The following is a 27,723-nucleotide window of genomic DNA, read 5'->3' on the forward strand; positions in this document are numbered from 1 at the left end:
TGACGAACCCTATTGCAATTGGTGACAATCGGATCGGATTTACATATTGCTCCCTTATATTTATTTATTTATTTAATGGCTAATACAAATCAAAATGACCTGTAATTTGGTACATCCCACCGAAATCATTATAGAAGCAAGTACTTCATATTTGGAGGAGTTCAGATATAGCTATAGCTCCCATATATATGTTTCATTTGGGGGTTTAAGTCCCTCACATGCGTAATATGCACTCCAGAAGAATGATATTTGGTACCGGACATCAGGTATTCCTCGAAAATACATCGGTTCAGGTAAGGATGTAGCTCCACGTATATATCAGTCCAAATAACTTGAAATTTGGTGAAAATCGGTTCAGATATAGCTCCCATATGCATTTCATCCGATGTAGGGGTTTTAGCTTCGCACATGCGCAATATGCACTCCACAAAACAATGATCTTTGGTAGAAGATATCAAATACAGCTAAGAAGTAAGTGTCTAAAAATTTTGTCAAGATCGGTTCAGATTAGGATATAGTTCCCATACATAACTTTATCCGATTTCAGGTTTTTTGAGCACCAATTGCCCAATATCAGTCCAAATTACCTGAATTTTGGCATATCCGACAAAATTCAGTCTAGAAATTTGGAGAAAACCGATTCAGATATAGCTATAGCTCCCTTATATATGTTTCAAACGATTTGGAGTTTTAGTCCCTCAAATTCGTTATATGCATTCGACAACAATGATATTTGGTACCAGTTGTCAGATACAGGTCAGAAATAAGCGCCTAAAATATTGTCAAGATCAGTTCCGATTTGGATATAGCTCCCATATATATCTTCAACGTCTTAAGTCTCACGTGCGTAATATGCACTAGAGAAGAATGATATTTGGAACCGTACATCAGATACTGCTCGAAATTACCTTTGCCAAATTTTATCGAGATCAGTTCAGATTGTATATGTATATCTTTATCCGATATCAGGTTTATTGTGCGTTAAATGGTTAATATCAGCCCAAATGGACTGAATTTCTTCAATTACGACTGAATTCATCCTATAGACCAGTTCTTCAAATTTGGTGTAAATCGGTTCAGATATAGCTATAGCTTCCGAATGTATTTTTTTATCCCATTTGGGGTTTGAAGTCCCTCACAAGCGTAATATGCATTCCACAACAATGATCTTTCATATCATATACTGCCCAGAAATACGTCCGCCAAATTTTTATCAAAATCGGTTCAGATTTGGATATAGCTCCCATATATATCTTCAACCGATTTCGGGTTAATTGTGCGCTATATGGCCAATATCAATCAAAAAGTTCTGAATTTTTGGTACATCTGACTGAATTCAGTCAGAAGCAAGTACATCAAATTTGGAGAAAATCGGTTCAGATATAGCTATAGCTTCCATATATAGGTTTCATCCGATTTAGGGCTTTAAGTTCCTCACATTCGTAATATGCATTCGGATACAATGATATTTGTTACCAGATATATGGAAGTGCTCGGAAATACCTTTGACAAATTTTATCGAGATCACCTAAGATTTGAACGTAGCTCATATGTATATCCTAAATCCGATTTCAGGTTTATTGTGCAGATAATGGCTAATATTAGCCAAAATGGAGTGAATTTCGAGACGTACGTTTCCATTTTGTGTAACTCGTCTCCGGTATTTATTATACCCTACAACACTATGTGTTGGGGGTATTATAAGTTTGATTGGGCCAAAAATTATGTAACACCACGAAATATTGATTTCCCACATAGGAAAGTTTATATGGATCTTCCTATCTCGCCGAGCTGAGTCAATCTAGCTATGTATGTCCTTCCGTCCGTCTGTCCATGTTAATTTGTAATCAAGCTGCAGGTCGCAATTATGCACCGATCCTCACGAAAATGGAGGTGGGGTTATGGTCAGAACAGAACCCTATTGTTTTTGGAGATGATCGCACGATATCTAGGGGTTGAAATGGACCAAAAACAGAAAATTTCACCGATTTTGCAGTTGCTCTATAGGTTACAATTATAAACCAATCGACGCGAAAATTTACATGGAGTTAGAGTTTAGGAGTGGGCAGAAACCTACCAATTTGGGCGGTCTTCGGACAATAATTAGCGGGTAAAATAGACCCAAACTTTTATGTAAGAAAATAGGAAAATGTCCACCAAAACGCGAATATTTTCAATCCCAGTCAAATCAAAAATACATTAAAATATCACTTCTGACCATTACAGTGATGTTAATAGCCAAGAAATCGGATATATAGTAAAATAGGACAATTCATTTCATGTAAAAGAATTGATCTTATTTATTCTGCTTATAAATCAAGAACCGCTGGGCCGATTTTCACAATTCCCATCATTTCGGAATGGTCTCTTGCCACAAAACAATAAAATCTAAGAAAATCGCGGAAAAATATACCAATAAAAAAGTGAATATCTTTTGTCGAATTTTTTAAATTTTTGTCATATTTTTTATCGCATGCGTTTTTTTCAATTTGACTTACAATTTTGAATTGTAAATTTTCTAAATTTCTGCACTCCCAACACTACATTTTGAGGGTATTATAGGCATATTGCAATTATCGTCCGATCCTCACGAAATTTTGCATGGGGGTAGGGTTAGGGTCAGAATAAAAGCCCATTGTTCTTAAGATGTACATTTAGAGGTGCAATTGGACTAAAAAACATTTTTTTTTAAATTTGTAGTCGCTCTATAGGCCACAATTGAAAACTAATCGACGCGGAATTTCGCATCAGAAGAGAGTTAAGGACCGGCAAGAAGTCTAGCATTTTGGATGACCATTGGATTTTATTTAGCTGTAAAATAGACCACAACTTTTGTGTGAAATTGTTTTGAATACTTAACAACACTACGGAGTGCGTAAATATTGGCCAAATTCTCCGGGTCAAAAAACTAAGGGTAATCACTGGGCGGGGGTCTTTGACATTATTTCAAAAACGAAATATTCCAAAATGGATTTGGATATAAGGGGACTTCGAACATATTGTAGTGTTGTAGGTATCACATGGTCGGCCCCGCACGAGTATAGCTTTTGCTTACTTGTTTTTTTAATATAATCCTTCTCCAAGTGATATCATGCACTCTATAGCAAATTATACTGCTCTAAAGCCAAATGTTGATAGGTCGTATGATCTACTCGAAATAAATTATTTTGTTTTGTTTGTCCGAAGATCTTGATAGTTGGTTTTTTGAAATATTTGTGGGTACAATGCATACTCTTAAACTTGTTCAATATTGGTATACGTTTAGGAATAGTCCCGACTGAGATATTCTTAATGCCTTATCAATATATTTCGATTTAATTGACTATAAGTCTTATTTTGAATTGCAATGGATGTATACTATTCCTAAATTTTGACATATGACCCAAACTCCAACCAAAATTTGGTCCGCAAAAAAACATAACGCTATTTCTTACTTAAATTTCCTCAACTTATGGTCTAACTCCGGCTGGATAAACAAATTGGGAAGAAATGAAAAATTTCAACATATTTTCCTCCAACTCCTCACTCTAAGATGCAGTATTGAACGTGACATTTCAATAAACAAGTCATGGGATAGCCACCCTCTCAATGTAGCAGCAGCAAAGTGTCTGAATCTTATTTAACAACAAAATAAATCTGTGAAATAAAAACAACAACAGCAAGTGCTAATAACCGAACTTATTACTCAGCAGATTGAGGTAATAGAGCGACACCAAATAATCGAAATAACCAGTTAAAGAAGGAATGACTCCAAACCGCAAATTAAACTCAACAATTTGGCTGAAGTGTGCGCGCGCTGGATGTTGTTGGTGTTGTGATGAAGTGAGCCAGCCAGCCAGCCAACCGAAGAGTATTTGGGCTGGAAATTGTCGTGGCTGGCTGTCTTTCCGTCCGTCCGACCCTCTGGCTGTCTGCCACTCTATGCGTTGGTTTGAGTATTGACTTACAGCTAATTTCAATACAGTTCGAATACTGGTGCAATTGAAAGAAAAAAATCAAAGCTTTCGTCCGTATGCCACAACAACAGCAAATATTTGGAGTTGGCAGACTAAAGAAAAAAAAAGCTGTTAAATATCGAAAACTCATTTGAGTGATTAATTGATCGGCAAAAAAATGAATATCCAAAGTAACGAGAAATTAAGAGGAAAGGAATTTATGAGCTATGGGTGTCGTGTTTTATGGTTTTTTTCATATTGTTTTTGAAAGACAACACATATGAGTTTATCCACGATAAAAACGGCCTCTAAATCCCAGGCAAAATGTCAAATCAAGAGAAATACATTAGTTTTTAATTAGACGTCTGGCTTGAAAAAATCTTTCAATATTCAAATTCAAGGGGAATTCTTCTGCTACTCCGCACGTCTTCTTTTATCTTCTCGTCTTGGTATGGGAGTGTCTTGAAATCGAATTTAATATATAAGTATGGAATAATTATTAGAAATAGCAATTATTTTTAAATAACCAAACGGAAGTAGCAGATCACAAACTGAGGGAAGGCTGGAAATGGAAGTAAGCTTTAATTGAAATTTTGAAAAAAAAAATAGAGTTCTAAACTGATTTCCTCTTAGTTTTTATTCGCATTATTGCTGCTGATCGCCTCAACCTCTGCCGGCGTGATACGCCACGAAACCACCCATGGATCCACAGCATATTCCCATCAAACCATAACCCATGGCATGGCAAAGGATTCCAAACTTAAGATTTTGACACCCACTCATGAAGGACTCATTGTGGGATCCTCTACAAATCCAATCCTCTCCAAAGTAGTGTTTCCAGAGGAACAAAATACACAGCAGCTAGATACCATTCCCAGCCATCAGTATTCCAATAAATATATTTCGGCAGATCCTTCGATTTCATATAAAGGGGAAACTCCAGTCCTCAATAGTCCTGTGCACACCCCAGCCCATTTGGCATTTTCAGCCCGGCCCATAATGTTCCAAATGTTACCAAAATTATACCAGCACCCTATATAAGTTATAATGAATTTAAGGCTAATAAGGCCCACTAATTGCTAAAAATAAAAAGAGGACTTTTTCGTAGATTTTTAAGAAGGATCAAACCTGGTTTTTTAAAGTTTTTTTAAGGATCAAACCTGAATATATGAGAATTTTTTTCATGGAAGAAATGTGGATTTTAGGAATATGTTTTCAAAGATCGAAAGTAGATTTTATGAAGTGAATTTTTAAAAATATTTTTCAAGGATCAGAAATATCATCTAAAGTGTTTTTAATATATTTTTTTTTCAAGCATCAGCAGGACAATCAATCTTTGACCAATCAAACGTGGATTTTAACAATTCTTCCAAAAGTTTTTTCAAGGCTCAGCAGCGCCATCAAACGTGGATTTTTAAATTTTTTTTGTAAGGCTCAGCAGTTTTTTCGAACGTGGATTTTTTAATTTTTTTTCAAGACTCAACAGCGCCATCAATCGTGGATTAAAAAAAATTTTCAAGGATCAGTAGTGCCAAACGTGAATTTTTAAAGTTTTTTTCAAGGCTCAGCAGCGCCTTCAAACGTGGATTTTTAAAATTTTTTTTAAGGCTCAGCAGTTTTTTCGAACGTGGATTTTTTAATTTTTTTTCAAGACACAACAGCGCCATCAATCGTGGATTAAAAAAAAAATTTAAAGGATCAGCAGTGCCAAAAACGTGGATTTTTAAAAAGTTGTTTTTTCAAGCCTCACCAGCGCCATCAAACGTGGATTTTTAAAAATTTTTTTTTTTTTTTCAAGCCTCAGCAGCGCCATCAAACGTGGATTTTTAATTTTTTTTTTAGAGCTCAGCAGTTTTTTCAAACGTGGATTTTTAATTTTTTTTCAAGGCTCAACAGCGCCATCAAACGTGGATTTTTAAAAAGTTTTTTTTTTCAAGCCTCAGCAGCGCCATCAAACGTGAATTTTTAAAAAGTTTTTTTTTTCAAGCCTCAGCAGCGCCATCAAACCTGGATTTTTAAAAAGTTTTTTCAAGCCTCCGCAGCGCCATCAAACGAGGATTTTTAAAAAGATTTTTTCAATGATCAAACGTGGATTTTTTAAAAAATAATTTTTTCAAGGATCAGCAGCGCCATCAAACGTGGATTTTTAAAAAGATTTTTTCAAAGATCAAATGTGGATTTTTAAAAAGATTTTTTCAAGGATCAGACGTGGATTTTTAAAAAGATTTTATCAAGGATCAGACGTGGATTTTTAAAAAGATTTTTTCAAGGATCAGAAGTGGATTTTTAAAAAGATTTTTTCAAGGATCAGACGTGGATTTTTAAAAAAGATTTTTTCAAGGATCAGATGTGGATTTTTAAAAAAAGATTTTTTCAATGATCAATCAAACGTGGATCTTTAAAAACATTTTTCAAGGATCAATCAAACGTGGTTTTTTAAAAAAGATTTTTTCAAGGATCAGACGTGGTTTTTTAAAAAAGATTTTTTCAAGGATCAGACGTGAATTTTTAGAAAGATTTTTTCAAGGATCAAACGTAGATTTTTAAGATGATTTTTTCAAGGATCTAACATGGTTTTTTAAGAAGATTTTTTTCAAGGATCTAACATGGATTTTCAAAAAGATTTTTCAAGGATCAAGCGTGGATATTTAAAATGAATTTTCAAGGATCAAACGTAGATTTTTAAGAAGATTTTTTCAAGGATCAAACGTAGATTTTTAAGAAGATTTTTTCAAGGATCAAACGTAGATTTTTAAGATGATTTTTTCAAGGATCTAACATGGTTTTTTAAGAAGATTTTTTCAAGGATCTAACATGGATTTTCAAAAAGATTTTTCAAGGATCAAACGTAGATTTTTAAGAAGAGAAAAAGAATTTTCAAGGATCAAACGTAGATTTTTAAGAAGATTTTTCAAGGATCTAACATGGATTTTCAAGAAGATTTTTTTAAGGATCAAACTTGGATTAAAAAAAATCAAAGATCAGCTGTGCCATCAAATTTGTATTATTAAAAATATTTTTTCAAGGATAGGCAGGGACATTAATCGTGGCTTTTTAAAAAGATTTTTCAAGGATCAGCAGGCCAATCAAAGATGGATATTCAAGAAGATTTTTTAAAGGATCTGGTGGTGGTTTTTAGGAAGATGTTTTCAATGGTCAGCAGGACAATCAAAGGTGGTTTTTTAAAAAGATTTATTTCAAGGATCAAACTTGGATTTTTCAAAAGATTTTTCAAGGGAATTTTAAAAAGATTTTTTTCAAGGATCAAACATGGATTTTTTGAATGAATTTCTCAGGGACCTCTGGGCCAAAAAACTAAGATTTTTAAGGCAATTTTTTCAAGGATTAAACGATTTTCTCCAGGGATTATTGGGTCAATCAAAAGCGGGGTTTTAGAGAAGATTTTTTCAATAATATCTTTTTTCAAAGACCCCAAAAGTGAACATATAGGATACTTTTTAAGGATCAAATGTTGATATTTAGAAGAATTTTTTCACGGACAACTAGCCCAATCAAATGTGGATATTTATTGGCATTTATTCAAGGATTAAACATGAATTTTCATGACGACGTTTTTAACGATAAAATGTTGACATTTCAAAAATTTTATGTTTTCATCAGCCCTATGAAAAGTTGATCTTCAGGAATAACTTTTCAAGAACCATAAGGTCAATCAGACGTGGATTTTTACCATGATTTTTAAGGAGCACTAGGATCAATTTTAAAATCAGTATATCTTCTCGTAGAAGACAACTTAGTCTTTTCATAAAAAACCAATAGGACTTTCATAGAAAAAATGGGGTTTTTATAAAAGACTAATTTTTTCCTGTTGGAATATCAGCATTTTTTCTTCTTCGAAATGGAAACGTTTACATTTAAATACTTTTCAACAATTTATTTTATTTCATTTCACAACAAACATATCAAACAAATATGATGATCATTCAACTCCTTTCTCCCATTCTAATGGACATAGACGGACTTGACAACGGGAGCGGCATGAACAACAGGTGATACAACCGAGGTGTGATGATGAACCTGAACATTGGAATGATGGCTCACAGCTTTGGCCACAATTGGTGTGGCAATGGTTTTGACAACTGGAACAGGAGCAGCAGCAACAGTGTGGACAACTGGAGCGGCATAGGTCTTGACCACAGGGGCGGCATAGGTGTGGACAACTGGAGTGGCAACAGTTTTGACAACTGGTGCGGACACAACTGTCTTAACAACGGGAGACACAACCGAAGTGTGATGATGGACTTGGGTGTTGGAATGATGAGTCACAGCCTTAGCAACAATGGGGGTGGCAATGGTCTTGACCACAGGGGCGGAGTAGGTGTGATGGACAACGGGAGTGGTAACAGTCTTGACAATGGGAGCCGAGTAGGTGTGGACAACGGGGGCGGCAACAGTTTTGACCACAGGAGCTACAGTATTGACCACAGTAGCTGGAGCGGCATAGGTGTGGACAACGGGGGTGGCAAGAGTTTTCACGACAGGAGCAGCAGCATAGGCGTGGACAACCGGGGCGGCAACAGTTTTCACGACAGGAGCAGCAGCATAGGTATGGACAACTGGGGCGGCAACAGTCTTGACTACGGGAGCAACAACATGGCTGGTGCTGTGTACTTGACTATAGCTTTGGTGAGACACAGCGGAGGGGACAACATGAGCCACTTTGGCGGCTACCACAGGCTGGACAACATGGGTTTCCGACACAAGACCAGGTGTGGCCACAGCTACCGCCAATAAAGCAAAGAATGAGAACTAGGAGCGAGAATTGGAAATTTTTAGATTAATTTGAAATATTTTTCAAAACAATTTTGAATTTCTTACAAATTGGAACATCTTGAGGTTTTTTGGTGGTGGTTCGGTTGCTATCACTGGATAATGCCTGAAGTGAATGATAATTTACCATTGAAAGGGTGTCTATTTTATATAATTCATCCAATTTGACAATTTTTGTGGGCCATTACACGCTTGCTATTATGCTTCGAATTTCTTTTATTCCAATTTGACCTTTATGGGGGTTTTGTTGCTCCACAATGGCCAGCGATTTTCAAGTGCTTTGACAATTTTTGCACTGCATAGCCACCACTAGGGTATGTAGGTATGTAGATAGTTGGTTGATTAATTGGAGCTCATTAGCGTTGTTATTGAATGTAAACTGCTTAAGCTATAGAAACCGAATTTAAACTTCCTCCATGGCAAGTAAACGTTGTTGTTGTTGTCTGCAAAACGGGGGAAAATGTAAAAAAATCAAGAATTAAGAAATCGGAGATAACAGATTTTTTCAAGAATCAAACGTGGATTTCTAAGAAAATTTTTGAAAAAGGGCAATTTTAAGTGGATTTTTAAGAAAACTTTCGATATTTTTTCTCAAGGAATACACGCAGATTCCAAAAGGATTTTGAAGAATTTTCACCTATAATGTGTTATTTCAAGGATCAAATGTAGACATTAGAAGGATTTTTTCAGTGATGAAATGTGGATGAAATGGATGTTTCAAATATGATTTATTTGGAAGATTTTGTACAATAATCAAACAAGTATTGACCAAACAAGGATTTTTAACTTTTTTTCGAACGTGAAGCAGAAATAATCCAAAGTGTTGAGAGTGGATTTTTAACAAGATTTTTTCAAGGATGATTTTCAGAATTTGAAGTGGATTTTCAGAACTTGATGTCAATGCTCAAATGTGGATTTTTAAGAAGAATTGTTGAATCATAAGCAAGATTTAAATGTAAATTTTAAAAAAAATTATTTCAATAATCGGTATGATTTTTCAAGGATCTATACGCCAATGAAACGTGGAATTTTAAGAAAAAAATTCTCAAGGATCAGTAGACCAGTAGATTAAATGTAGATTTTTAAGAAGATTTTTTTTAAGTGGGAGCATCAAACGAGATTTAAGGAACAATAAGATCAAATCCGTTTCAGGACCAAGTTCGTTTCAAGGCATTTGGAGTGATTTAGCGATGTCCGTCCGTCTGTCTGGCTGTTGCAGACGATAACTCTCGACGTGAGTATCCGATTTGGTCCAAACTTGGTACATCGTAATATTTTTGTCGAACTTAGATCAAGTTAGGAGACGGGCAATATCGGTCCACTCTTTCTGGTACCTCCCCCACAAAAAGTACAAATTTTCATAGAAAATATCTTACCGCATAAGAAGGGAACGGATAACCTGATTTCGTTCAAAGTTTGCAAATCGTGATATTGGCATTACCGCAAGATTGGTGCGATTGGACAAGATTGGACTACTCCTTCCAGTTCCACCTCCACAAAAAGTCAAAATTTGGCATATCATTACAAAATCGGGTGTAAAAATGGAGTTTATCGGATCATTCCTTCTGGTACCTCGCCCACAAAGGTTGAAAATTTGAATATCATAAAATGCAAAATTAACATCCGATTCCATTGGCACATCTCAATATTTCTATCAATACAAGATCTGTTATAAAGATGGTAGATATCGGACCATACCTTACCCACAAAGGGTCATAGTTAAAACATGTCAAAATATATTTCAATAAACGGATAAATTCTGAGGGTATTAATCTATCGGCAAGACCGACTGATGCTCTTTAACTTTTTTTTTCTGAAATAACTAGATCAATTAAACGTGAATTTAAGAAGATTTTTCAATGATCAGTAGGCCAATCAAAGGTAAAGTTTTAAGTATGGAATGTGGATTTTTTGGACCATTTTTTTAGGGATCATAGGACAATTAAACGAATTTTCAAAAATAAATTGGAAAGGAAACCACTATTCTATAACAAAAATATGCCTGGATATAATGGAGCAAAATCATCACTGAGAAGACCAATATTTATTCGAATAGAAAGTCTATAGATCATCTTTTAGAACAAGTAAAAAAAGCAGCTAAGTTCGGCCGATCCCAACTTTTTATGCCCTCCACCATTCGGAGGGAACTTTAAAATATTTAAAAAAAAAAAAACAAAAAATCCGTCGAAAAATACCGCTCAAATGAAAACCTTTATATGGGAGCTGTCTTAACGATTCCGAACTTCAAATACGAAATTTTACGCAATTCCGGTAAATAATGTCGCTTATATCATTAAAATACCGAATAAAGGGAGGTTTTATTGTATGGGGGCTATACTAAGGTGTGGAATTAAATAGACAACTTTCCGCCATAAGTTGTCGTATCCATTACGAACTTCAAATACGACATTTGACGCAATTCCGGTGAATAATGTTGCAAAAATTCTGGAAATACCGAATATCTCGGGGTAGCGTTATATGGGTGCTATACTGAAACGCAGACATATATAGACAATTCTTTTTCAGGGGGGAAAGTAGTCACGAAGAATTTCTTGTGAGGAATTTCAGACAATTCCATTGAAAAAGGTTATTAAAATCATCAAAACATAGAATATGGGGCAATACGATATCGTGGACCGATTTAGCCCATCTTCGAACTTGACCTGCCTGCCGACAAGAGACTGATCTGTGCCAAAATGTAGCTTCCTATCCTAATTCATTTTGACTCTAGCGTGATTACAACAGACGGACGGACAGATGGACAGGGCTAGATCGTCTTAGAATTTTACGCTTATCAATAATACTTTGTTGGGTCTAAAATTAATATTTCGATGAGTTACAAACCTAATGACGAACTTAATATACCATCCATATTATGTTTGGTGGAGGGTATCAAAAATGTTTTCCCATAATTATTATCCTAGGTCTTGATCTATATGGTTTCTCCAAGAAGAACAAAATGGTAATAGATATTTCATATTTCTTAAAAAATCCTAAAGAACACTTGTTACCTAAGAAGTCCTTAATATTCGCAGGTAGAAATCCGATGCTATTGCATTTGAAGAAACCTGCTGTCAAAGACGAAGACCCAAATCTTCACATGGAAAAACAAGTGGACTTCTTGCAAGACTTAGAAAATAGGTTTTCGTTCAGTAATTAATGAATACTTCAGAGGAGACAACCAAATAGACTGTTCTGCAACAGAGTCTAGTTTAAAATTGCTCAAATTCCTTAAAATAATAAAAAGTATATATCTGAACCAGAACGGAAAAGAGTCCGCTATTCCGGAAGGCTTTTACTACCGAAGAGATCAAATTAATAAATTCCAACCGTTACCAAACAATACCAAACATCTCAGGAGAATAAACATCACCTGTGGCAAATTTCCGTTTCTTGCTAAAAATTCGATGCGTTTGGGAGGGGCTTTGTCATTGGGACAAAAGCCAATATCTGTTCTATAATTCCAAGTATTTCTGGAGAATTACTTAGCTCATAACTCGCAGGTTATATATATGATGTGGTTAGAACTAATGATGCCCTTTTAGAAAACCCATACTCTCAACCGATATCATAACCCATGAAATGTTGTACGCATTAGGATTTTTACAAATGTTTGTCCGTTTGATCCGCAAAAAAATCATGGTAAAGGAAAAAAAAAATTTGAATTTTTTTTTTGTATTTATTTAGGGACAAAAATAACAAAAAACATGTTCCGCAGCGAAACTTGGATCATTCAACTCCTTTCTCGTTTTTAATGGACGAACACAGATTTAACGACGGGAGCAGCATGGACGACAGGAACAACGGGGGATGACACAACAGTTTTAACCACGGGGGCAGTGTGGACAATGGGGGTGGCAAAAGTTTTCACAACTGGAGCAGAGTAGGTGTGAACAACAGGGGTGGCAACAGTCTTCACAACTGGGACCACGGGGGCGGCTACGGTCTTGACCACTGGAACAACAGGGGCTAGAGTTTTGACAACAGGCACAACAGGGGCGACGGTTTTAACCACAGGCACAACTGGGTCTACAGTTTTTACAACAGGAGCTGCAGCATAGGTGTGGACAACGGGAGTAGCCACAGTCTTCACAACGGGAGCCACAACATGGGTCTTGCTATGGATTTGACTGAAACTTTGATGGGACACTGCGGTGGGAATGGTATGGGCCACTTTGGTTACAACAGGTTGCACCACATGGGTTTCCGTTACCAAACCAGGAGCAGCCATGGCCACAGACAACAAGGCAAACAAGGATACCTAAGAGGGAGATTTAAAATATAAATCGATTCAATTCAGTTGTCAGTGGTAAGAAAAATATCAAATTTAATTTGAGTTTCTTTTTCTTTTTCGTCACAACTTACAAATCTGAACATTTTGCTGGGTGTTTGAAAAGATTTGGTTATTATCACTGAAATGAGTGTGAAGTGAATGATGGTTGATGGCGACAATTTGCAGATTTTATATGACTTTGGCTTGAAACTATTTGACTTTGTCATTGTTATTCTATGTGTAGCTGACCTAACTTAAATAAAATATTGAATTGTCTCAGGTACTCAATATCGTTTTCTTAAGTTTTTGTATAGTTAATGATTTACTCGTGGAGAAGGAAAATAAAATAGTAGTATTACTTTCATTATTATTGTTAAAAATTGTATTATTCTTATTGTAAGCTTATGATTTTTCAAATGGCCATCTGTTATGAATTACCTTGCAACTCACTTTTAACATTGAACTTGAACGGAAGTAAACTTTGAGAAAACTTTTGCCAAAGAAATATGCAAAATGTACATTTAAAAAAAAAACGAAGATATAAAACACTCTAAAAATGCGAAAAACTTAATAAAAGAGGAGTAATGGCCAAAGTAAGGAAATGAAGTGTTAATTGATAAAACACCCTAAAATCGCAAAAAACTCAATAATAAACGAGTTAATGCCAAAAGGAAAGAAATGACAAAATGTTCAATAAAAGAAAACAAAGACCATGAAAAACACGAAATAATCAATAATAAAGGAGTTATTGCCAAAATCAAAAAAGGAAATGTTAATTGATAACAAGTAAAAAATTAGCTGAGTTCGGCCGGGTTGAACTTTGAATACACTCACCAATTTGGAGCAAATTTGGAAATTTCAAAAAAAAAAAAAAAAATAAAATAATAATAATAATAAATAAATAAGTCTGTTAAAAATTTAAAAATACCGAATATAGGTCTATACGAAGACGTGGAACTACATTGGCAACTTTTGTCATAAGTCATCACAATATTTAAATATGAACTTGAAAAAATCCGTCTAAAATCATCAAAATACAGTATATAACGAGGTACCGTTATATCAGGCCTATACGAAGACCTGGACCTGCATAAACAATTTTCTGTCCCAGGCTGTAGTACCTATTAGGAACTGCAAATACGAAATTTCAAACAATTTTGTTGAATATTGTACCTAAAATCGTCAATATGCCGAACGTAGGGAGGTACTGATATGCGGAGCCTATATGAAGACCAGGACAAACCTAAGAACCCACAAACCTTAAGTAAAAAACGAGTATTTATAATTTCAGGGTTTTATTATAATTCTCTGGTTACTGTTAATTTGAACCGATAGCTTCGAGTTGTCGGTTCGGGAGCATTCGGGTCCTCTGACGTTGTCGTAGGTGTAGACTCGAAAGTATCTCGGTTGATGCCGATTCGGGAGTTGTCGGATTGCTGTCGGCTCGTAGGTATTCCGATAGATATCGACTCGGGAGCATTCGGTTTGATGTCGACTCGGGAGTATTCGGGTGGATATCAATTCGGGAGTATTCGGATTGATGATTGATTGAGCGTGGTTGAAGTGTTTGCTAACGAGTACTAGTTTTCGAGAACTAAAATATTAATCCGGCTTATGCAGTTAAGTGAATGAGAATTTCTTTGTATGAGTTTAAAAATTACTGGTTTATTTCGAAGATGCAAGGTGAATGAAACGGTCACGTTTGTTTGTTTTGCCACATTTTGCAAACATCATTAAAAAAATCGACCTATACATACAATGTTTCGCCATTGGAGCTATAACCCATTTTGACTTATAAATACCAATTTTTAGACAAATCCGCGAAAAAATGTTGCGAAAATCATCAAAATATTGAATATCGGGAGGTACCGTTATATGGTGGCTATACAAAAACGTGGACCGATATTTAATTTTCAATACCAACCATCCTAGACACAATACACATTATTCTGCCAAATTTTGAAGCTCTACGTCAGATACTCTGGGCTCTATCGTGATTTCAACAGACATACGGATAGACATGCAGACGGGGTCTACGACGAATATTTAGGAATGTTACAAGGGCGTTCCCAAAGTTAATATACACTCCTTTTCAAGGTGGATGGTAGAAAAAACGTAAATTGAAAACACCCTAAAAACGCAAAAAAATCTATAATTAAAGAGTTATGGCCAAAGTAGAAGAGATTTTTTCGTTACTTAAAAAACGAAGTAATTAAACATACATTCAAGTTATGGCCAAAACACAAAATTTAATTTTAATTCTGTCGAATATAATCGATTGGCGAAATTATTAGCCATTTCATAAATTCTTCCTTCCGGAATCAGGGTTAATTAATCATTCATTTCAGCTATTTTATTAAGTTGCAAAAAAATCATTTGATTTATTGTTATTAAATAGCCATAAAACAGAAGCAGTAAATTATTGAGAATATTTTGTTTTGAATTGAAGCCAAGTGCTTCAAAATCTCAAGCACTCTTAATTAGCCATAACAATTCAATACCGATTGCTCTTGAAAACTAAATACTATGAAGTGGTAATAGATCTCTCCATAGTTTTTGTTGTTTTTTGGTTTGGTCAACGGGAGTTGTTTGAAGTTCACTTCAGTTCAAGTTCAATGTTAGGCTGATTTGGCGAATCGAAGCACAATTGATGACCGTAAAAAAAATCGAAACATGATTTTGATAATTTCAAAATTTATTATTTAAAAATAATATTTTTACAATGGCTACACAATTTGCGAAAAAAACTAGTTTTTTTAAAAAAAGAAAACAATATTAAATTGAGTAAGGTCAGGTCTAAAAATGGAAACAAACAAAAAAACCTTAGGGTTTTCAGTTTCAGACAAGGACTTTGCAATTTGCTATATAAAATTGACAAATTGTCACCATCAACCATCATTCACTTCAAGCTTATTTCAGTGATAACAACCAAATCTTTTCAAAAACTCAGCAAAAATGTTCGGATTTGTAAGTTGCGATGAAAAAGAAAGAAACTCAAATTAAATTTGACTATTTTCTTTCCAATGACAACCGAATTGAATCGATTTATATTTTAAATCTCCCCCTTAGGTCTCCTTGTTTGCCTTGTTGTCTGTGGCCATGGCTGCTCCTGGTTTGGTAACGGAAACCCATGTTGTGCAACCTGTTGTAACCAAGGTGGCCCACACCATTCCCACCGCTGTGTCCCACCAAAGTTTCAGTCAAATCCATAGCAAGACCCACATTGTAGCTCCCGTAGTTAAGACTGTGGCTACTCCCGTCGTCCACACCTATGCCGCAGCTCCTGTAGTGAAAACTGTAGCCCCTGTAGTACCTGTGGTTAAAACCGTCGCCCCTGTTGTGCCTGTTGTCAAAACTGTAGCCCCTGTTGTTCCAGTGGTCAAAACAGTTGCTCCTGTTGTCCCAGTCGTCAAAACTGTAACCGCCCCCGTGGTCCCAGTTGTGAAGACCGTTGCCACCCCTGTTGTCCACACCTACTCAGCTCCAGTTGTGAAAACTTTTGCCACCCCCATTGTCCACACTGCTCCCGTGGTTAAAACTGTAGTGTCATCCCCCGTTGTTCCTGTCGTCCATGCTGCTCCCGTCGTTAAATCTGTGTTCGTCCACTAAAAACGAGGAAGGAGTTGAATGATCCAAGTTTCGTTGCGGAACATGTTTTTTTTTTTTGTTATTTTTGCCTTTAAATAAATTAAAAACAAAACTTTAATTTTATTTGAGATTCACCTACTTTCCAGTACCCCACATTTAAAGCCGAGATATATTATGTAATAGGACTAGAGGGTCAAATGGCTATTTGAAATTTGTGAGAATTATACCTTGGATAAAATTAAGGTCAATTGGTGATGCAAAAATCGATCCAATTCGTGGGATGAGAATCATGCCAAGGCCCGAGTTCGATTGAGGATAAAGACTTTCTTAACGGCGGTAAATTTTTTACGGTATGGGGTCGTAGGTCAATAGAATATATATCCTGCAAGCAATTGGAAATGTGTACTTGAGAGTTCCCAAAAACGCTTGGAATTATGGAAAACAAATATTAAGGTTTGCCCCAATGAAAATGCCACTAGCAAACACATCATTGCATTTATTTAAGCAAGAGAGGTTAAAAAAATTTGACATAGATGTTTCTTATACTCCTAAGATATTTAGTATTGAAATCGACTACATCGGTCCACATTAAGTAAGAGCCGCAATATTGCAGTACCCTTTTTTTTTGATATTTTGAACGTTTCGACCAAATTCCCTAATCAAATTCCCTAATTAAAATAGTGAAAATAAGGAGGTACCATGGGGGCTATACCAAAACGTGGACCTGCACAGCCACTTTTCTGTCATAGGCTGTAGTATCCATTACGAACTCCAAATACTAAATTTGAAACAATTCCGGTGAATAATGTCGTCAAAATCATCAAAATACCTAAAATCGGGAGGTGCCGTTATATAAGGGCAATACGAAGACGGGGACCTGCATAGCCACTTTTCTGTCATAGGCTGTAGTATCCATTACGAACTTCAAATACCAAATTTGAAACAATTCCCGTGAATAATGTCGCTAACATCATCAAAATACCGAATATCGGTAGGTATTGTTACATAAAGGGCTATACGAAGACGGGGACCTGCCCGGAAAATTTTCTGTTACAGGCTGTAGTATTCATTTTGAACTTCAAATACCAAATTTGAAAAGTTTTCGGTGAATAATGTCGCTTAAATCACCAAAATGCCGAATAAAGGGAGGCACCTTTATATGGGGGCTATACGAAAACGTGGACATGCACAGACAATTTTCTGTCTTAGGCTGTATTATCCATTACGAACTTCAAAACCCAAATTTGAGTAAAATTTTATCAACACAGACGGACAGTCGGATAGACGGACGGACATCGCTAACTCGACATAGGATTTTATGCTGATCAAGAATATATATACTTTGTATATTGTATATATAAATGTATCTTAATATATCTTCCATGCTATGGTGTAGGGTATAAAAACATATTGGTCATCTACGAAAGAAAACTTGGTATTCTTAATAAAGAGATTAACAAATGTTATCCTTGAAACAATTTTCTTAAAAACGACATTTAAATACAAATTTTATTTTTGAAAAAGATATTCCTAAACCATTAAAGAAAGTCTTTAAGTCGGGCGGGGCCGATTTTATGATACCCTACACCACTTTGCCAATTTGGTAGAGCTCCACATAAAAATTAAAAGTTTTTTTATGGGAGAATTCAATCATACATGCTAGGATTATAATTATAATTTAAAGTTCAAAGGACTGAATATGCCGTAGCATTTGTATCTTTTAAATTCGGACTTGTATTGCCCATTTGGTGCACAATTAATTTGAGATCGGATAAAGATATATATGTGAGCTATATCCAAATCTGAACCGATCTCGGTATAATTTAGCAAAGATATTTCTGAGCTGTATTTGATATATTTCTCTGAATATCGTTTTTACGGAGTGCATATTACGGCTGTGGGTAACAAATATGACAAATCGGATGAACAGTTTATATGGGAGCTATAGCTATATATGAACCGATATTTGACATACTAGCTTCTAGACTCAATTCGGTCGTAAGTGCCAAATTTCATCCAATTTGGGCAAATATTAGACGTTTGGTGCATAATCAAAGGTAAATCGGATGAACAATATGTATGGGAGCTATAACCAAATTTGAACCGATCTCGATAAAATTTAGCAAAGGTATTTCTGAGCTGCATTTGATATATTTCCCCAAATATTGTTGTTACAGTGTGCATATTACGGCTGCGGAGGATAAAAATAACAAATCTGTACAAAATACTTTGTACATACTTTTGAGTGCGATTGAGGCGCTGGGAAAATGTAGAAATAAAAAATAAATGTTCTAAAATTAAATATTTCCCAGCCGCCATAAAATATCACATATGAAGAATTCAGTGATCTTGTGCGCTGACGCATACGATAATGTGTGAGATAATAAAGTTTATGACCCACAGGCACAGATATCGATGCGCTCAGTAGATGCACAAGACCACTTGAATGAAATTACAAGCAGCCCTGCAATGTTCTCCATTCAATATTAGAATAGATAAGAACAATTGTGTGGCTGCGACTAGGTTAAGTTAGATTAGTTTCAGTAGTACGTAAGGAACATATTTCTTAAATAAAATCAGAATTGAATCCACAGCCAAACCATTCGGTTGGTTTTCTTTTCTCATTCAAAATCGGATGAACAATATATATATGGGAGCTATAGCTATATCTGAACTGACTTCGATCAAATTTGGCATACTTATTTTCAGGCCTAATTTGGGTGTATGTGCAAAATTCCATACCATTCGGGCTGATATTACACGTTTGGTGCACAATAAAAGGCAAATCGGACGAATATATATATGGGAGCTATATCTAAATTTTGACCGATTCAATAGGGTTCATCCTTGGGCTAAACAAATGATTTGTGCAAAATTTCATCTGGACAGGGCAATAAATGCGAACTGTACTTTGTTTACAAAAATACATGGACAGACGGATGGACGGACGGACGGACGGACAGACGGACATGCATAAATCGACTCAGAATGTGATTCTATGCAGATCATCAAAAGGAACTAAGGGTCTATCTCGTTTCCTTTTGCATGTTACAAACAAATGCACAAAGACATAATACCCTGACCCACTTGTGGTGTATGGTATAAACATCGATCTTTGACTCTCAATCCTCTTAAAATCCACGTATGATTGTCCTACTGAAAAAGTGTGCTGTAGAACCACTCTTGGTCTCTAAAATTATCTTCTTATAATCCTCGTTAAATTGGCCCATTCATCCTTGAAAATCTCAGATTTGATTGGCCTTAAAATCCAGTTTTAGTCCTTTTGAACTTTAAAAAAATGCTAAAAAAGCTGGTTCGAATAATATAAAAATCCGCGTTTGATTCGCCTACTTATACTTGAAAAAAAAAAAACAACATTTGGATTTGATTTCTTCCTGGAAAAAATCTTAAAAAATCTACATTTTATCCCTGCAGAAATCACCATGAAAGTCCATGTTTGATCCTAAAAAACTATTTAAAAATTCACTTTTGATGCTTAAAAAATCTTCTTATAATCCATCCGTGATTTATCTTTGAAAAATTCCTACAAATCAATGTTTTACCTTTTGAACATTTTTTTCACAAAATCCACGTCTGATCAGCCAACGGATCCTTGAAATTATCTGTTTAAAATCCAGGTTCTGATGAACCTTTAAAAATTGTTCTTAAATCCATTCATCTTTTTACCAATGCTTGAAAAAACATTCTTAAAAATGATCCTTGAAAAAAAACTTACTAGAAATTCTTCAAAAATGCTTCTTAAGGGTCCACCGAGAGTAAACTTGAAATATTGGTACACTTGGAGCACTCTCTCATGAGTAAAAGCACTCTCATGAGTAAAAGCACTCCATCTTGCTTCGATTGTGCAAATATCCAAATTGGTGTCCTTGACTAAGAGAGGGATTTATGGTAATTTGGCCATCAAAATCCTAAAACGTTTCAACAGTCCAGAACAGTCCTGGTAGAAACTTCGTTAACACTCAGTAGAATCAACAATAAATTTTAGTTTTCACTTCGTATTATTTTTTTTTTTTTCATAAAATTAAACAACAAAATATTCAAATCGTATCACAGGTCAACATATTCTCTCCACTTTAATGATGGATGGTGTAGGCAGCTGGAGCAAAGGTTTTCACAACTGGAGCGGTGTGGACAATGGGAGCAGAGTGGACAAAGGTAGCTGGGGCAGAGTGCACAACAGGAAGGGCATGGACAACAGGTTGCACGGTTTTCACAACTGGAACATGTTCGACGGTCTTAACAACGGGGACATGTTCGACAGTCTTGACCACAGGAACGACGGGGGCAGCATGGACAGTGGTCTTAACGACGGGTGTTACAATGGGTGCAACGACGGCTTTGTTGTGGACACGGGTGAAACTTTGATGGGAAACGGCGGAGGGGGCACTGTGGACAACGGCACCGACTTTAGTGAGAACGGGTTCCTGGACAACATGGTGGGTTTCGATGAGACCAGCCTGGGCGGCAGCCAAGCAGAAAAGGGCAACAATGGCAATCTGGAAGGGAAAAGGGGGGGGAGAAAATCGGAAGAAAATTAAAATGTATCGCTGAAAAGATTTGAAAGATCGTTCAACTTACAGATTTGAACATTTTGTTTAAGTTTGTTGAGGGGTGTTGTTGTATGTTGAAATAGTTCGCAAGTAACTGTTGTTGATTCCGGCAAACACTTTGGTTTTTATACTTCCACTCCAAAAAAAAAAAAAAAACGGTGTTTACGCGGTGTAGGCCAGCAGAATTATTCTCATTGCTGTTATTATTGTTTTGAAATGTTTTTTTTTTTTTTTTTTTTTTTTTTTTTTTTTTTTTTTTTGGAAAAATCCCTTCATTACTTGTGTGCTCGCCGCCGCACTCACGTTTGCAAACGTCATTTTGTTTTGTTATTGTTTTTTTTTTGTTGTTTCATTCATTGGGGCAACTTCTTGTTTCTTGGCTTTGGCCTTCATCTTTGCCTGAACATTAATCTCAGTATTTTTTCCAATCTTTTTTTTTTTAATTTTGAGGAGTCTCTGACTGGCCCCCGTCATGTAGACGTAGTCGTCGTCGTCATCGTTATTATCAGCATCGTTGTCTCATAAAATCTTCTCAGCGCCGCTAAACCCAGATCATTGCGTCTGCGCACAGGCTTATGTCTTATTTTCTGATTGGCGATGTTGTCGTTGTTGTTGTTTTGTATGTTGTTGTGTATTCAGATAACAACATTTTTAGTACTTTTTTATTATTGAAATTTTGGCCATAATCAATTTGAGGTAAGAAACCAAAAACAAAATGGGATTGGATTAGTTGTTTTTTTATTTTGGTAATTATTGTACTTTAATTGATGAAGGTTGGACACATTGTTGCTGTTGTTGTTGTTGGTTTTTAATAGTATATTTTTTTTAAATTGATTTTGTTGTTATCGGTTTTATATGTGGTTGGCTTTAACGCCCTGCATGTAATATGACTCTAATCAATTATTTGATTTTAAATTCAATGTGAGATTTAAGAGTGGTCTTGATTAAATCTATGCCTTAGGCGGGGCAACAGGGGTGGCTGTTACGGAAAGCTACCATATGAAAATCTTGTTAAATTAAATAAATCAATTAACGTATTATAGGCCCAGCATGCTTTGACTTTGAGTCAGATTGTTCAGATACGAATAATTTGGCAGTTTTTTAGGAAAATTTGTGCAGCCTCGGTTTTTTTTATTCTGTCACAGAAGTAATACGAGAGTTGTTCAAAAAGTATTGCATGTTATGTTTGTTAATTTTTTTGTGCTGCTACATACTTAGAATGGAATAAAAGAAATAAAAAAATGTTTCTCTTACTTTTTTAAAACATTTTTATATCCTACGGGTATATCCTAAGGGTACTATGTCCTTGTTCTATTTTTTGTATCATGGAGAAGAAAGCGTGATAGACTGAAAATTACTTTTGAGGACCTTTCGGAACTGATTTATGCATGTCAATCTGTCTGTCGTCCGTGGGTCCATGCATTTTTGTGAGCAAAATACATGTCACATTTCTTACTCGATTGAGATGAAATTTTCCACAAATCATTTGCCTGGCTCAATGACGAACCCAATTGAAATTGGTGATAATCGGTTCAAATTTAGATATAGCTCCCAAATATATCCTCAACCGATTTCGGGTTAATTGTGCACCAAATGGCCAATATCAATCCAAAAGGCCTGCATTTTGGCACATCCCACCGAATTTATTCTAGAGACAAGTAAATAAAAGCATTTCATCCTCACATTCGTAATATGCACTCCACAACAATTATCTTTCGAATTTTAGCATTTGGTAAAACCCGTTCCGGTATATTTATATCTATAAATATTATTTAATATATTTCTTATTGAAGTCATATCATGCACTATGCAGCAATGTTATTTGGTACTAAAGAGCCTCCGTCAAATTTAATGGAAATCGATTCAGAGTTGGATATAGTTCCCAAATTGTGACTCCTCTAAAGCCATGATTCGCATTTAAATAACGTTCGTAGTTGGTATGATCTACTTCACATAAATTATATTTCTACGTGTCCGGTTTGGACTATATAGACTATTTCCTGTACTTTATATGAAATATGTGATAATGTTTCGAAAATATGGAAATATGTGTGAGGTACCATATACATTGGATCAAAGCATTCCACTTCTTCTAATACTGATGAACATATGTGGACGTTCAAAATTTGAAAAAAAAAATCACACCAATTTTGAGGGAATAATATTTAATCACAACTTTAACTTTTGTGGATGAGGTACGAGAGGGAGTGAGTCGATAAATTTCATATTCACATCAGATTTTTGATTGAGGAACATATTAGGATATACCAAGTTTGAAAAGAATCACTATCTGCTTTTACACGTTAAAAGAGATATAAGTATTGCAGGCTGTGAACCTTTGTGGGAGAAATACCAGAAGGGGGAGGCCGATAGCTATCATTTTCGCAACAGAACGTGATGACTGATGGCCCTTTCGAAAAATATTCTTTAAAAAATCCACGTTTGTGCCTCTGATGGCCCTTTCGAAAAATATTCTTTAAAAAATCCACGTTTGTGCCTCTGATGGCCCTTTCGAAAAATATTCTTTAAAAAATCCACGTTTGTGCCTCTGATGGCCCTTTCGAAAAATATTCTTTAAAAAATCCACGTTTGTGCCTCTGATGGCCCTTTCGAAAAATATTCTTTAAAAAATCCACGTTTGTGCCTCTGATGGCCCTTTCGAAAAATATTCTTTAAAAAATCCACGTTTGTGCCTCTGATGGCCCTTTCGAAAAATATTCTTTAAAAAATCCACGTTTGTGCCTCTGATGGCCCTTTCGAAAAATATTCTTTAAAAAATCCACGTTTGTGCCTCTGATGGCCCTTTCGAAAAATATTCTTTAAAAAATCCACGTTTGTGCCTCTGATGGCCCTTTCGAAAAATATTCTTTAAAAAATCCACGTTTGTGCCTCTGATGGCCCTTTCGAAAAATATTCTTTAAAAAATCCACGTTTGTGCCTCTGATGGCCCTTTCGAAAAATATTCTTTAAAAAATCCACGTTTGTGCCTCTGATGGCCCTTTCGAAAAATATTCTTTAAAAAATCCACGTTTGTGCCTCTGATGGCCCTTTCGAAAAATATTCTTTAAAAAATCCACGTTTGTGCCTCTGATGGCCCTTTCGAAAAATATTCTTTAAAAAATCCACGTTTGTGCCTCTGATGGCCCTTTCGAAAAATATTCTTTAAAAAATCCACGTTTGTGCCTCTGATGGCCCTTTCGAAAAATATTCTTTAAAAAATCCACGTTTGTGCCTCTGATGGCCCTTTCGAAAAATATTCTTTAAAAAATCCACGTTTGTGCCTCTGATGGCCCTTTCGAAAAATATTCTTTAAAAAATCCACGTTTGTGCCTCTGATGGCCCTTTCGAAAAATATTCTTTAAAAAATCCACGTTTGTGCCTCTGATGGCCCTTTCGAAAAATATTCTTTAAAAAATCCACGTTTGTGCCTCTGATGGCCCTTTCGAAAAATATTCTTTAAAAAATCCACGTTTGTGACTCTGATGGCCCTTTCGAAAAATATTCTTTAAAAAATCCACGTTTGTGACTCTGATGGCCCTTTCGAAAAATATTCTTTAAAAAATCCACGTTTGTGCCTCTGATGGCCCTTTCGAAAAATATTCTTTAAAAAATCCACGTTTGTGACTCTGATGGCCCTTTCGAAAAATATTCTTTAAAAAATCCACGTTTGTGCCTCTGATGGCCCTTTCGAAAAATATTCTTTAAAAAATCCACGTTTGTGCCTCTGATGGCCCTTTCGAAAAATATTCTTTAAAAAATCCACGTTTGTGCCTCTGATGGCCCTTTCGAAAAATATTCTTTAAAAAATCCACGTTTGTGCCTCTGATGGCCCTTTCGAAAAATATTCTTTAAAAAATCCACGTTTGTGCCTCTGATGGCCCTTTCGAAAAATATTCTTTAAAAAATCCACGTTTGTGCCTCTGATGGCCCTTTCGAAAAATATTCTTTAAAAAATCCACGTTTGTGCCTCTGATGGCCCTTTCGAAAAATATTCTTTAAAAAATCTACGTTTGTGCCTCTGATGGCCCTTTCGAAAAATATTCTTTAAAAAATCCACGTTTGTGCCTCTGATGGCCCTTTCGAAAAATATTCTTTAAAAAATCCACGTTTGTGCCTCTGATGGCCCTTTCGAAAAATATTCTTTAAAAAATCCACGTTTGTGCCTCTGATGGCCCTTTCGAAAAATATTCTTTAAAAAATCCACGTTTGTGCCTCTGATGGCCCTTTCGAAAAATATTCTTTAAAAAATCCACGTTTGTGCCTCTGATGGCCCTTTCGAAAAATATTCTTTAAAAAATCCACGTTTGTGCCTCTGATGGCCCTTTCGAAAAATATTCTTTAAAAAATCCACGTTTGTGCCTCTGATGGCCCTTTCGAAAAATATTCTTTAAAAAATCCACGTTTGTGCCTCTGATGGCCCTTTCGAAAAATATTCTTTAAAAAATCCACGTTTGTGCCTCTAATGGCCCTTTGGAAAAATATTCTTTAAAAAATCCACGTTTGTGCCTCTAATGGCCCTTTGGAAAAATATTCTTTAAAAAATCCACGTTTGTGCCTCTAATGGCCCTTTGGAAAAATATTCTTTAAAAAATCCACGTTTGTGCCTCCAATGGCCCTTTGGAAAGATATTCTTTAAAAAATCCACGTTTGTGCCTCCAATGGCCCTTTGGAAAAATATTCTTTAAAAAATCCACGTTTGTGCCTCTAATGGCCCTTTGGAAAAATATTCTTTAAAAAATCCAGGTATCTCGTTCTGATGGTCCTTTAAAAATATTTTTTCAATTGTCCTTTAAAAAAATATTCTTAAAAAAAACCCGCGTTTGTGATCTGACGGTTTTTGACAAAATATTTTTTAAAAAATACACATTTCTTGGTCGGATGGCCCTATGTTTTTCAAAAAAAAAATTGAGTTGAAGTTTGTGATGGCTTTTGAAAAAATACTCTGTCGTTTCCAATAAAAACTCCCATTTCTGTAATTTATTAAAACAATAACATTTTATTTAAAACATAAAACTATATAATGGCAACCGAAGATTTAATGATGGACGACATGGGCAACAGGAGCAGCATGCACAACAGGGACCGAGTGAACCACAGGAGCAACTACGGCAGCATTGGAGTGAATTTGAACATGAGATTGGTGGGATACTGCATGACCAACAACGGGGACAACTGGGGCAACAGTCTTTACCACTGGCACAGCTGGAACAACGGTCTTGACAATGGGGGCAGCAGCCACGGTTTTAACCACAGGCACAACAGGTTCAACAGTCTTGACAACCGATACAACGGGGGCGGCATGAACGGTGGTCTTAACCACAGGGGTTACAAGGGGGGCGACAACAGCCTTGTTGTGGACTCGGGTGAAACTTTGATGAGAGGTGGCAGAGGGGACGCTGTGGACCACAGCACCAACCTTGGCCAAGACGGGTTCTTGGACAACGGTATGGTGTTCGGCAACCAATCCGGGAGCGGCCAAAGCCACGGAAATGCAAGCGAAGAAGGCAACCTAGAAATAAGTTAAGGAAGAGGACATGAGTTAAGGATCCATAAAACAAATAAAGTAAGGTGGAATAACTTACAAATTTGAACATTTTGGAAAGATGAAGTTTTTGTTAGGTTTTTTGAAAGCTCAAACAAAACTGATACCTGTTTGACAAAGTTAAGAAGTTTTTATAGCTCACTGAGCCAAGACTCACTGCAACCTAATCAATTATTTTCAGGGCAACAACCACCACCTACAATGAACTTGAACTTTATGGATTTATTGTTTGTTTCAATTGAACTTCACTTCAATTCATTGAATACTTGGATCGGATTTGTTATTCCCTCTCGCAGATGAATGTAAATTAGAATCATAAATGAAGTCTCCACAGCATAATTCAAGTTTATAGGGTTAACAGAAACCGGATTTTTTTTTTTCAAATAGCCACCAATCAATGGTTAACAATGTGTGTGTGATATATTTTTTGTTTGTATGAGTTACGTTGCTTTGCATTTTGTGTCGAACTTAATTGACTACTTAAAGCTTTAAGTGGTTTCATTTCCATGCCCATTTTAAATGGGCCAACATTTTTGTCTCCGGGGGTAATTAAGAAATAATTAGTGATATTAATTTAAAAATTTAATTTTTCATGAATTCAGCATACAATGTAATGGGTTAGAATCTGGGGTGATGAACATATGATACCCTACACAATACTTATAATGAATAAAAAAATTTTAAACAGAGTTTTTGCAAATAAATCTTTTTCATGAATATATAACATTGAAAAAAAAAATAGTAAAAAAAATCCACAAAGTCCCTGAAAACGATGTTTGTGGCTCTTACTAACTTCAAAAATAAATCCCCAAAAATAACCAAGTTAGTAGATGTGGTGATTCTTAAAAAATTCTCCTTACATGATCCTGATTTATGGCATTAAAAAATCCGCGTATGTAGCTCTAATGGTCCTTTAAAAAATATTCCCTGAAAAAAATCCACGTTTGTCGCTTCGATAATCCGTAAAAATATTCATTCACAAATTCAAGTTTTTGATTCTGATGAAACAAGTAAAAAGCTGTA

General features: G+C 35.7%; 5 protein-coding genes across 5 annotated transcripts in view; 1 reads left to right on the forward strand and 4 right to left on the reverse strand.

Moving 5' to 3' along the window:
• LOC101891287 (calphotin-like) overlaps positions 1–16,657 on the forward strand; it is a 53,802-nt gene extending 37,145 nt beyond the window's left edge. The window contains exon 2 of the mRNA XM_020036450.2: positions 16,069–16,657. Within this exon, the coding sequence (XP_019892009.1) occupies positions 16,099–16,608 (510 nt within the window). The 5' untranslated portion in view covers positions 16,069–16,098 and the 3' untranslated portion in view covers positions 16,609–16,657. The remainder of the gene's footprint in view (positions 1–16,068) is intronic.
• On the reverse strand, positions 7,897–9,164 carry LOC101891645 (pupal cuticle protein G1A-like). The gene is made up of 2 exons (XM_005182618.3): positions 8,775–9,164; positions 7,897–8,705 (listed from the first exon to the last, which is right to left on the reverse strand). Exons 1-2 carry the CDS (start codon positions 8,784–8,786, stop codon positions 7,899–7,901), a joined length of 819 nt encoding a protein of 272 aa, XP_005182675.1. The 5' UTR covers positions 8,787–9,164; the 3' UTR covers positions 7,897–7,898.
• On the reverse strand, positions 12,451–13,103 carry LOC101891465 (A-kinase anchor protein 14-like). Its single transcript, XM_020036449.2, has 2 exons — positions 13,092–13,103; positions 12,451–12,987 (listed from the first exon to the last, which is right to left on the reverse strand). The coding sequence occupies exons 1-2, from the start codon at positions 13,101–13,103 to the stop codon at positions 12,478–12,480; spliced, it is 522 nt and encodes a 173-aa protein (XP_019892008.1). The 3' UTR covers positions 12,451–12,477.
• A 3,959-nt stretch (positions 16,658–20,616) lies between the features above and the next one.
• LOC101901633 (retinin) lies at positions 20,617–21,254 on the reverse strand. Its single transcript, XM_011293826.3, has 2 exons — positions 21,187–21,254; positions 20,617–21,104 (listed from the first exon to the last, which is right to left on the reverse strand). The coding sequence occupies exons 1-2, from the start codon at positions 21,196–21,198 to the stop codon at positions 20,682–20,684; spliced, it is 435 nt and encodes a 144-aa protein (XP_011292128.1). The 5' UTR covers positions 21,199–21,254; the 3' UTR covers positions 20,617–20,681.
• Positions 21,255–26,186: 4,932 nt separating this feature from the next.
• Positions 26,187–26,800, reverse strand: LOC101901469 (calphotin-like). Its single transcript, XM_011293825.3, has 2 exons — positions 26,741–26,800; positions 26,187–26,667 (listed from the first exon to the last, which is right to left on the reverse strand). The coding sequence occupies exons 1-2, from the start codon at positions 26,750–26,752 to the stop codon at positions 26,194–26,196; spliced, it is 486 nt and encodes a 161-aa protein (XP_011292127.1). The 5' UTR covers positions 26,753–26,800; the 3' UTR covers positions 26,187–26,193.
• Positions 26,801–27,723: the final 923 nt, after the last annotated feature.

The sequence above is a fragment of the Musca domestica genome, unplaced genomic scaffold (assembly GCF_030504385.1).
Source record: "Musca domestica strain aabys unplaced genomic scaffold, Musca_domestica.polishedcontigs.V.1.1 38, whole genome shotgun sequence".
Classification (NCBI taxonomy): Eukaryota; Metazoa; Arthropoda; class Insecta; order Diptera; family Muscidae; genus Musca; species Musca domestica.